The sequence below is a fragment of the Chiloscyllium plagiosum genome, chromosome 11 (assembly GCF_004010195.1).
Source record: "Chiloscyllium plagiosum isolate BGI_BamShark_2017 chromosome 11, ASM401019v2, whole genome shotgun sequence".
Classification (NCBI taxonomy): domain Eukaryota; kingdom Metazoa; phylum Chordata; class Chondrichthyes; order Orectolobiformes; family Hemiscylliidae; genus Chiloscyllium; species Chiloscyllium plagiosum.
Genome location: NC_057720.1, coordinates 21755696 through 21767700, shown reverse-complemented (window position 1 = coordinate 21767700; position 12005 = coordinate 21755696). Strand labels below are relative to the sequence as shown.

At 42.9% G+C, this 12005-nt stretch overlaps 1 protein-coding gene across 3 annotated transcripts in view; it reads right to left on the bottom strand.

Annotated features, from left to right (window-relative positions):
- Positions 1-4659, bottom strand: part of LOC122554209 (polypyrimidine tract-binding protein 2) — a 74669-nt gene extending 70010 nt beyond the window's left edge. For 2 of the 3 annotated variants that reach the window (XM_043698864.1, XM_043698865.1), the window contains exons 1-2: positions 4564-4659; positions 3685-3715 (exon numbers count right to left, since the gene is read on the bottom strand). In XM_043698864.1, coding sequence (XP_043554799.1) covers positions 3685-3715; positions 4564-4571 — 39 coding nt within the window. In that variant the 5' untranslated portion in view covers positions 4572-4659. Of the gene's footprint in view, positions 1-3684; positions 3716-4320; positions 4337-4563 lie in introns of those variants that run through there. The other variant, XM_043698866.1, reaches the window with a different exon arrangement.
- Between the last annotated feature and the right edge of the window lie 7346 nt (positions 4660-12005).

Sequence of the window (12005 nt, the reverse complement as noted above, 5' to 3'; positions counted from 1 at the left end):
TCTCTCTCCACCCTCGAGGCTTCCTACCTCTATTCCTGATTAGAGGTTTTTGCCTGAAACGTCGATTTTCCTGCTCCTAGGATGCTGCCTGATCTGCTGAGCTTTTCCACTACCACTCTGAGCTAAACTCTGGTTTCCAGCATCTGCAGTCCTCACTTTTACCAAGTCACAGAAGGTGTTTGAATACAACATCTCATGGCTCACCAGTTGAGTTGCTAGATCTGTTTGAAAGCTACCAGCACACTGGTGGTGCTACTCAACATGCTAGTTTATCTTTGAGGTGAAGGCAGGACTTTATCTCTACAAGAATGGTGTGGCAGTCAGTCCTACCAATACATCTTCTACAGGTAAAATCAGTAAGGGTGACGTCAATAACTTTCTGCCATCACTGGTTCCCTCGATGCAAGCCACAGACCCAGTTCAGCAGCCAAGTTCTTAATGTACTTTTCCCACACCACATATGCCTCTTACCAGCATTCTTGGCTTTCAAGATGCCAATTCCAAACAAGCAAGCATAGAATCTGATAAAGACGGCAAAACGCTAAACTATTTAGAAGCTTGCTGACGACACCACTGTTGTAGGTCCGATCTCAAACAATGACGCGACAATAAAAAACAAGAGAGGCAGGAGGGTAAATTGTAATAAGGAAATAAAGAACCTTACAAATAGTTAGGAGAGTGGGCCTAAATGTGATAGATGGGTGTTTAACATGGATAAATGAGTGTCACATATTTTGGTCAGAAAAAATGGGAAGGCATCCTATTATCTAAACAGGGACACACTTTGGGGTGCTATGGTACAGAGGGATCTGGGTGTCCTAGCTTATGAGTCATAGAAAACTAGCATGCAGGTACAGCAGATAATAAAGAAAGCAAATGGAATTTTGGCTTTTAAAACTACAGGAATAGAATATAAAGATAAGGAAGTATTGTTGCAACAATACAAGGCATTAGCAAGACTACATCTGGAGTGCTGTGCACAACTTTGGTCCCCTTGAGGAAAGATGTAGTAGCATTGGTGACGGTTCAGAGGATGTTCACTAGATTGATCCTAAAGATGAGAAGTGTGCCATATGAAGAGAGATTGAACAGTTCAGGCCTATACTCAGAAATGTAGAAGATGGAGGGGAGATCAAATTGAGATATTCAAGATGATTAAAAAGTATGGATAAAATAGATGTGGAGCAGATGCTTCCTCTTGTGGGGCATTGTAGGACAAGAGGTAATAGTCTTAGGATAAGGGGTAGCAAATTTTTAAAAGAGAGTTGAGGAGAAACTATTTCTCCCAAAGGTTTGCAAATCTGAGGAATTCACTACCCCCTGATGTTGGAACACTCAGCAAATTTGAGTAGAAGACAGATCTTTAATTGGTAATGAGTTGAAGAGTTACAGGGAAAAAGGCAGGAAAATGGGGATGAGAAGCATATCAGCCATGACTGAATAGCGGAGCAGACTCCTCCTATATGAAGGTTCCAACCAGAAGAATGGACTCCCCTCCTCCTCCTCAAATGCTGCTTTTTCCAGCTCCACTCTCTCTACTTAGATTCACAATAGAAAGCATCCTATCTGGATGCATCACAACATTGCGGGCTTGAGAAGAGCAGTTGCCATACAAGGAACTAGAGAGTCATGAACACGGCCCAGTCCATCACACAAACCAGCCTTCCATCCATTGGCTCCATCTATACTTTCTACTGCCTCAGGAAAGTAACCAACATAAATCACAGACCCCTCCCACCCCAGTTAGACTCTCTTCCATGAGCAGAAGTTTGAATATACAAACAGATTCAAGAACAGCTTCTTCCCTACATACTTTCAAACTGACCTCAAATATTAAATGTTGATCTCTCCCTCTCCACTTTGTTGTGCTACCCTAATGCATTTTTGTATGGAATGATCTGCCTATACAGCAGGCAAAACACCACCTTTCACTGTATGTTGCTAAATGTGACAATAAATCAAGTCAATTATTTTGCAGTGGCTCATATAATAAAACTAATATCTTCCCATTTCCAGCAATTACTTTTCAAGTGCTGATAATAACAAAAATAAGATTTCCACACAAATGCATAGGCTCAAAATCATGAATAAATACTGGTCGGTAATAGTTGTTATTTTTGCATTACTCCAGGCTAAGTTGTTCATTTGTTTTCCAATGTAATTTCTTGAAGAAATAACAAGCAAATCTAATTTGAGAACAAGAATGGAGCACAAAGTATTGAATTTTTAAATACAGTACCAATTGCATAGGAGCAGAAGCCAATAGTACTTTAAATGGACAGAATTTTTGTTTTGCAACATTGGATTGATTTTAATACAAATAAATGTGCTACAAATGGTGAAGGAACAGAGACCAGGGATGCTTTTACTTTTTGAGTTGGTATTGCATTTTGAGAAACAATTAAAATAACACAAGTAAAACTGGATTTATGAGAGAGTGAGGTCTCCGAAATGGCTAGAAAGAACTGTTTGTTCAGTCTATGGATTCTTCTGTAAATGAAGAACAGTAGAGGTCCTTTACAGGTCTGTGAGAGAGTTGTCCTGAGCTGGGGTAGGTCGAGCTGCAGGGAGTGTAGGTACCGGCGCATGGCTGCAAGCGTGGAGCGGAGGATTTATGAGAGAAGCAAACTTCAAAAGAACTAAATCTTCATAAAACACTAGTTAGGATATTGGATATTGTATCTAATTCTGGGCATCCTGAAAGATGCAATGGCCTTAGAGAAGATACCGAAACTATTTTCTGGAACTGTAAGCAGGGGGCGGACTTTAGCTTTCCCAGTTTCCCTACATAGCTGGAGCGGTTTATCTTGGAGGACACAAAGTAGCATTCAAATTCAAAAGTGTTTTAGATAGAGTAAATAAGGAGAAAGACTGCAGCAAAAGGGTCACCTACCAGAGAAGAGATTCAAGATGGTGAAAGAACCAAAACCACAGAATTTTTTTAAAAACATAGCTGTGATCCAGAATCTAATGGCTGAAAGAGGGTCATAAATACAAATTTAGTACCAATATTAAAAAAGTAAAATTTGAGGGGTCAGGAGATTCACAATATCTCTTTCAAGCATAATGGAAAGTAATAGCCTTTCATACATGGTTTCATTTTATAGTTAAAAACAAAAGCACCAGAACAGTTCTGAGGAAGGGTCACTAGACCTGAAACAGTAACTTTGACTTCATAGATGCTGCCAGACGTAGTGAACCTTTTCCAGCACCTTTTGTTTAGAACACAGTGCTGGAGTTAGATTAAGACAACTAAAGGCATCAAGTTGGACTATTAAACTTGTAGATTGTGGCAATTCAGTTAAATTTGGCATGTTATTGCACAATTTCAACATTCACATTCCCTCCGTTCAAGTTCCAATTCTGGCTAGTCTTACCCATGAGTAAACTAATTTTTACAATAGGCAGGATTGTACCCTAACCATTAATAACTTTCCAATGCAAATAATCCAAATCTTAGCAGTTTGAACATACCTAAAATTCTCTCAAATATTATGACCTGTCAAATTAAGGGCCTTCAACTACAGAGCAATAATCAGTCAGCAAGCTCTAATGGGCAGCTGTATTTGCATTGAGATATACTGAATCACAGGCCACAATTAACAGATATACCTGAAATGATTAATTTTGATTCCTTTGCAGATTCACACGTAGAAACATACAAGGAGAAAAGCTGACACCTACCTTTATGCCAACTGTAACATCAGTGAGAATGCTGTGAGAGCAAGACAAAACATTGCAAAGTCAGAATTTCATTCACCTCACAATCGAAACGTCCGGTTACTATTTATTTAATAGTAAAAGATGCTGAGTGAACTACCAGGCTTCAAAGTGTTATTTTGAGAGTGTGCGCGCGTTGTTTATAATGGCTTTTATAAAACAGAACTGCTGACTGCACAATCTGGCTGGGAGCCATTGCTGAAAGACCCGTCTCCATATGCCTGGCGCCCTTTCAATATCACATCCCTCTCTTTACTATTAACTCTTCCGTCCGAGTGTTTTTCACGTTGATGAGAATGTTTTTTATTTAAAAAAAAAGGAGGGTGGACGCCCAGCAGTACACGAAACAGTTTAATTAACAGAATACCACTTGACGGCTTTTTCATTGGAAACAGACAGAGCAGTTGGGAGAGACCCGACGGTTATGAAGGGTCTCCAATGTCTGGTCTTTGATGGCGACTCTCTGTCCTGTGAGGGAGGAGATGGCGGTTAGGGAGCCGGCCCCGGGCATGAACAATGCTCACGACACACAATAGCCGGCTTTATTACTCTGGTTTCAGTTTCCCTCTTGATTGGGGGGGGGGGGGCAATACGCCTCACCCAGCACGAAGTGAGGAGGGCTGGAAGCACGGAGGAGAATCCACCTTCAGTTCCCGCCAGACGCCACGACATTCACATTCACATTACGGACTTAAGAGTCATGGTGCTCGGCCCAAATATTTATATTCGAGGACCTCGCACCCCGCATAGCAAGCCAACTATCATTAATCTACATCCCAGAGAAGTGTATGAGCTTTTACATACATGTGTGCACACTTTCCCCCAATGTCTAACGGTACTTACCCGTCCATTGCCGGATTACCAGAGGTTTAAGTACCAACTGCCGCCGACAGTGAACACACAAAATGGCGCCGCTTATCGCTTGTCTCCCTTCCCCTACCCACCCCCCACCTTTGCGGAAATTTCCGAGTGCCGCCCCCCTCGTGGCTCCCGGAGCGTTCCGGAAATGGCCGAGTGCCTGCCCCTCGCACTTCGGAGGGAGCGGAATGCCCACCCTATGGTTTCCGAGAATTACCGAGTGCAGCCGAGCAGCTGACCGCTAATGAGCGCGTGAGAGCCAGGGACTGTGTCGAACCTTCCAGAGTAGGGGGAGGGAAATGTATCTGCAGGGGAGTCATTTAAGGCGATGCAATGCGCAGTTTCCATGTGTTTTTTTTTGCACTGAAAAATATTCATGTCCAAATGTCCAACCTTCAACAAGTACTGTTGAACAAAATAAGTTTTATCAGTACAGTAACTTCCTCTGCCAGGTTTTCTTGACTTAGTTTTAAGAAAGTAACTTTAGTTTCTCAGCAGTACTTATGCAAACATTCTTGGAGTTAGAGAATCAGTTAATGTTAGCAATTAACAAACTGTGAGAAACAGAACTCACTCGCAAATCAGCCTGAGACAAAGCCTTGGAAACAAGAACAACTTATTACGGCCTTGCAAGTACCGGACACCTCTGCAATCAAGCAAAACTGCGTGCGAAAACAAAGCATTCTTATTCAGTTTGCAAGTTGCAGAATCATGCCTCCCTTTTCCCATCCTATCATAAGCCGATTACCTCACTTGTCTTTTTTTCTCTAGTTATTTTCTTATCTGGCCATCCTGCTGTCCTTGTATGTCTTCATTCTTTGTTCCTTGTTTATTACAGCTTGCTCTTTTATCCAGTTTCTCTTATCATACTATAAGCTTTATTGTGAAATGCCTCCGCTGCTTCGTTTTGTGGTCAGCTACAACCCTTCATAGTTATTTCCTAGCTTTAAAAGACCCTCTATATTCATTAAAGTCTTAGCCTTAAGTATGCTACATGCTACAAGAATTCCGCAATCGTTTGTATAATGTTCCCCTTCCCCTCCCCTTCCCCTCCCCTCCCCCCACAACACCCCCTTCCCCCACCTGCAGAAGCTACATTTCTAACCTCTCTCAATTCCCCCTTTCTCTTTTTCTCTAATTGTTGTTTCTGCACTTATTAAGTTCCATTAATTCATTTTCTCATGTTCTGCCCTCTTACACCTTTTGGCGATAAGGTTCACAATCTTATACACGGTATAAAAGCATCTGATGATGTATTTGGGTTCCTTCCCCAAGGGATGTCATCAGTCGGCTCATTACCCATTTTAGGACATTGAACCCTACCACCAGACCACTAATATCAATAATCCATAGATAGCCAGGTTGACTAACCACCTTCCCCAACCAGTCAATCTCCAATTACCCCATTCCCATCCTTTTCGTTCTGGTACCGATTACCAGCCTCCCTTATCTTGGCGATTTTGACTCGCACATGTTTGGAGATATGAGTAATGTTAGAGGAGACCTCAGGTATGTACGTACAACATTCCTCTCCAATTAGCGCACAGATACCACCTTTCTCTGCCAGAATATCATCTAGAGCCATCCTGTTCTGAAGAGTCGTTAGCCTAGTGGCAATCATTTCGGTCGTTATGGCTGCTACTTGGGATTGGGTTTCGGCCAACGCATCAACAGTATTGTTGGCCAACTCTTCCAGGGAGGCTGCCAACTTTTGTGTTTCTACTCCTGCTTGAGCGGTCCCATACATTGGTATCAAAGTTCAGAGGAGGTGATCTCCTTCGGTTACTTTCCGGGTTACTCACCTTCCTCCCTGTTTATTCAGAGGTATTTTTGGGGCTCTCTTTAACAGCCTCAAATGAGGAATTATATAGGCGAGGTAGCAGCAGCCACTCCAGCCTTTCTGGCTTTGAGGCAGTGTTTGATCAACATCATAACATGCATGCATTCCTATACATTCAGTCATGCAAATGTATTTTTTTTCCCGGGAATAAATGGATGGGCCTTCAGGCCGCATACCCAATATGTTCCATTTAATATTCGGGGAATGGTCGTGGCAGTGGCTTGGCTGGTGTAGACACAAGATGATTTTCCTAATCGGAAGGGTGTGGTATCATTCTGATTACAGAAATTACTGCTCCTTTCGGTGGGGAAACTCAGGCCATCGAAAGCACCCAGAGTTTCAGGGCTAGTCGAGGGAACCACCCCGCAAAGTTATAATTATCCCTGTTAGATCTCCAAGTTGTATCATTTGATCCCGAGTCAAATTGTTGTACATCTTACACTTCTGCTTTGGTAAGTGGTATTACCGTGAGAGGAATTCCGGATTCCCCATGGTGTGGGATCTCCGCACATACCCAACAGTCGGTATGCCCCTTTAGTTTAGCATAATTCTGACATAAAGTGGTAAAATGATTTTGCCCCCCCCCCGGCAGCTAGTGCCAATATTATCGTGACAACATAAAGCTGACCATTCATTTCAGCTCACAACCCTATCAGTCTATTCCCTAACCCTTTAAATACCAGGGAGGAGTGATTCCATGCAACACTTACAATTGTTTTGGGATACAGTTTTTTTTAACCAATACTTAATAGTCTCTTATCTCAGTCCATTCTTTTTGCTCAGCTTGACTTTCAGAGGGTTGTCTGTAGGATGAGCTTGCCACTCTGCCGAAGGGGAAGGAGCATCCACGGGGCCCTTAACGCGAGTGTGATGACTCCACCCTTTTCAGCAGTTCGGACGGCTGTTTCAGTAGTCAGGAGGGTTAGGAACGGTCCCTCCCAGCTTGGGTGCAGTTTGGTATCTTTCCAGGTTTTGATCAGACCCAATCACCCGGTTGTATTCTATGTACAGCGAACTCAAGTGGAAGTGTCTGGGTCAACAGACCCTTCTTCCTAAGGACAGACAAAGAAGAGCCGAGCGCCACAATATAGTTCTTTTAAAAACTTATCATTGAACTCTACAGTTGGTAATTCCCCTCTTCCACCCAAGAAAGGTAATCCAAACATCATCTCATAAGGAGAGAGGCCTATATCACGTCTAGGCGCAGTCCTAATGCGTAGAAACGCAATAGGTAAACATTTTGTCCATGGTAATCGAGTCTCTAGGACTAGCTTAGATAATTGCTTCTTTGGTCTGAATCTATACTTTCCACCATTCCACATCGAGGAATTATATGTTCTAAAAGAGTTTTCACTATTCCCTTTGAGGTAGCTGAGAACATTGGAAATGCCTCCACCCACCCAGTTAGGTGATCCATTCGGACTAATAAGTACTTTTGTTTCCCTGCTGGGGATAATTCTGTGTAATCTACCTGTATTCTTTGAAAAGGTCTTACCCCAGGGTTTCTTCCACCTCTTGCCCCCCCCCCCCCCAATTACTTGCTTATTAATCTTTTGGCAAGTCGGGCATCCTGCGCATACCTGCTTGGCTAATGTGTATATCCCTTTACATCTGTACTTCCTTAACACTGTGTCACACATAGCTTGGGAGCCCCAATGACTGCCTTGGTGCAAGGTGGTTAGGATGTTTCTCATGACTGGTTTACTTAATAACTCCCTTCCATCCAGGAGGATCCATCTTCCTTGGGTTGGGAGGGGACTCCACTATGGGCGTAAGAACCCGTATTTTTGTTACTGTATGGCTCATAGCTGCCTCTTTGGCTGCCTTGTCTGCTAGCCTATTCCCACTTCCTTCTAGAGTGTTCCCTTTCTGATGCCCAGGTACGTGGACTATAGCTATTTCCCAGGGTAATTCCAAATTTTCCAACACTTGTCCTATCAACTCTTCGTGTATCAATTCCTTTCCCCGGCTATTGATTAGTCCAAGTTCTTGCCATATTTTTCCGAAGGTATGTACCACCCCATAGGCATACTTAGAGTCGGTGTAAATTGTCCCATCTCGGTTCTCTAATTGTTTTAAAGCCTGGTTTAATGCATACAACACACAAGTCTGGGCCGACCATTTGTTAGGCAACCAGTCAGCCTCAACCGTTCGATTCTCGTTACCGTCCACTACTGCATATCCATTGTGTCTTTTTCCTTGTACTACTTTTGATGACCCATCTATAAACAGTCTGTCCCTGTCATGTAAGGGCATATCCTTTAGGTCCTGTCTAACTTTGGTTTGATACTCTATGATATCCAGACACTCATGTTCTAATTCTCGTTTGTCCAGAGGTTCTCCTTTCCATAGGAAGGTAGCTGGATTTAGACAGGTCTGTTGCTAACACAAGGTCATCTCTCTCCATCAGGATGGCTTCGTATTTTAAGATTCGTGAGTCTGTCAACCATCTCCCTGCCTTTTGGTTTAACACAGTTCTAGCTTGATGGGGGGGGGTACTAACGACTAGCGCCCCTCCAAAAGTAAGTTTATAGCTTTCTGCTACCAGTATGGCAATGGCTGCTCCTGCCTGTATACATTCAGGCCATCCTCTCGAGGCAGGATCCAAGATCTTGGACAGGAAGGCTATGGGCTGTCTCTTTCCCCCTCCTTTCTGGGTTAACACTCCTCAGGCTGCTCCATCATTTACTGTCACAAAAAGGTGGAATGGTTTATCTAGGGAGGGAAGGGCCAACACTGGAGCTCGTATTAGACTACGCTTCAACTCATGTAACCTTCATTTTCCTCTTCTGTCCAGTGCAGTCTTTCATGTTCAGATTCTGTCAATTTGTAATATAACCCCTTTGTTTTTTGGCTTATGCTTCTAGCCATAATCTACAATAGCCCACCAGCCCCAAGAACTTCCGTAATTCTCGTTTGGTGGTCGGAAGGGGCAGTTCTACTATCCCTTTAATTCTCTCAGGGTTAATGCATCTAATGCCCTCACTAATAAGGTGTCCTAAGTATTTCACCTCTTTCCCTACATATTGCAATTTATTCTTAGATACTCTTAAACCCTGTTGCCCTAGGAAATTTAACAGTCTATTGGTGGCTAAACTCATGTCATCTCTCTTTTGTCCTGATACAAGTAAATCGTCCACATATTGTAACAATGACGTTCTTCGAGGCATTTTGTTATTCCAGGACCTGTTCCAGTACTTGCCCGAATAGATTAGGTGATTCTGTGAATCCCTGGGGAAGTACTGTCCATTGTAACTTTTTTTCTACCAGTGTATGGGGTTTTCCCATTCAAAAGCAAACATGTCGCGGCTTTCTGGGGCCAGAGGACAAGCCCAGAATGCATCATTTAAATTTATTACACTAAACCAGCGGTGGTTACATGGTATTTTGCTTAGTAAAGTATATGGATTAGGTACCACCAAGTATCGTGTTCGAACCAATCGGTTCAATGCCCTAAGATCCTGCACCAATCGATAGGTTCCATCTGGTTTGCGGGCGGGCAGTATTGGGGTATTAAAGGGCGACATACATAGTTCTAACAGTCCAGTTTTTACCAAAGAATCTATAACTAGTTGTAGACCTCTACGGCCTTCCAACGATATAGGGTATCGTCTAACACGAACTGTCTTGTCTTCTCAAGTCAAAATAATCACCAACGGAGTAATATTAAGATGCCCTGTGTTATCCGCTTTCGCCCACACGTCAGGGCTGATTTGTTTTTTTTCTTCACTAGGTATTAACATAGCCATCGTTATAGTTACTGCACTATCCTCCACCCCAATTTTTAAGCCCAGCAATATAATCAAATCCCTACCTAATAGATTACTTCCAATGTCAGGAATATATAGTAATTGTCCTATCACTTCCTCATCATTTCTTCTAATTAGGGTTGGTTCAAAAATAGGCACCAAGAATTCTTCGCCTTTTACTTCGAAACCTTAAGATACTCCTTAGTCAATTTAACACTGGTAGGTCTAAAACTTAGGGATGACCGTACTGCTCCTGTGTCCACCAAAAATGCTGCCTCCTCCCATTCAGGTCTCACCTTTAAATTTATCAAGGGTTCCCGGTGGGTCTCAGGAGGAAGGAACCCCTGACTCCCCCAATCTTCATCTAAGATCATTCGGGAAACGGGTTCCCTTTCTCGAGCTAATTCCAGGCATTCCCGTTTAAAATGCCCCACTTTCCCGCAATGGTAACACCCTGCCTGTTGCCTCCTTTCCCAGGTATCTGACCCTTGTCTTTTGTGTCCTCCCCTACCCTTCCTGTTATCCTCTGATCCCATTCTCCTTTTTGTTATTTCTTCTACTGCCGCCACCATCATTTTGGCTTTCTGTTTCTACTTCTTATCTTCCCTTTTCACATACACTTTCTGTGCCTCACGTAACAGTTTTTCCATCTGTCTTTCACTCCATCCATCTAATTTCTGTAATTTCTTTTGTATGTCCGGCCATGATATAGTTACAAACTGGACCTTTAAGAGTCCCTGTGCTATCGGATTATCGGAATCCATTCCCGAATACTTCCTTGTGGCCTCCTTGAACCTTTTTAAGAAATGCAGAAGGGGTTTCATCCTTCTCTTATTGTACTTCAAAGGCCTTAACAAAGTTTTGTGATCTAGGTGCCACCTCTTTAATTCCTAATATTACCATTTCTCGTAGATCCTGCATTGACTCCCTTTCTTTGTCATTATTTTCCCAATGAGGGCCAACGTTTGGGAATTTCTGTTCTGCTGGGGCCCCTTCTTCCCCAACTGGGTGCTTCTTTTCCCATTCCGATAAAGCCGCTCTCCTCATCATACCTCGTTCTTCCCCTGAAAATAACGTTCCTAAATTTACCATCAGTTCTCCCCAGGTATATAGATTAGGCCCTAGGAATTGATCTAATTGTTCGGCTAGTCTAACCGGATCCTCTATTAAACTTTTCATTTCCTTTTTAAAGACCCTAACTTCACTGCTAGTTAAGGAAGCGTTTACGTATCCTATTCCTCCATCCCCAATCGGGACCTCTCTTAAGGGACATAATTTTATATTTTCCATTATCTCTGCCCCTCCTTTACATGTGGTGGCTCGAGTGACTCTGGACCCCCCCCCCCAGGTTCTTCATATTTTAGTTCAAAGTCCGTTCCCCTTTCTGTGTCTGGACTCGGTTCTATTTCGGGAGCTGTAGGCTCGTTCTGGGGAGTAGTATATGGGGGCGGCAAACACATTAAGGGATCCCATTGTGGCTTCCCTTGTCCATTCTTTTTCTGTTCTTTCCCTGATTCCTCCGTATTCATGGGACATAATTTTACTCCTGCGCTCCCTATCCAACAAGCCGCATAATCGGACTCTTTTTGAATGTACGGTTCTTTTCGATTGACATATATATTAAGATCTTGACACAGCCAATCCTCATCAGACCAATATGTGGGCCAAAAAAAATACCAGGCGCCTTAATACTTTCTCTAGTCCAGACAAAACAACAATAGTTTATCATTATAGCCTTATCTTTCTCCCGCATCTGGGAGTTGTGTTCCCAATTACCCAACATTCTCCCCAAAGAACTATCGGGCGGGATATATCCCCTTTAACGTTATTTACAGATC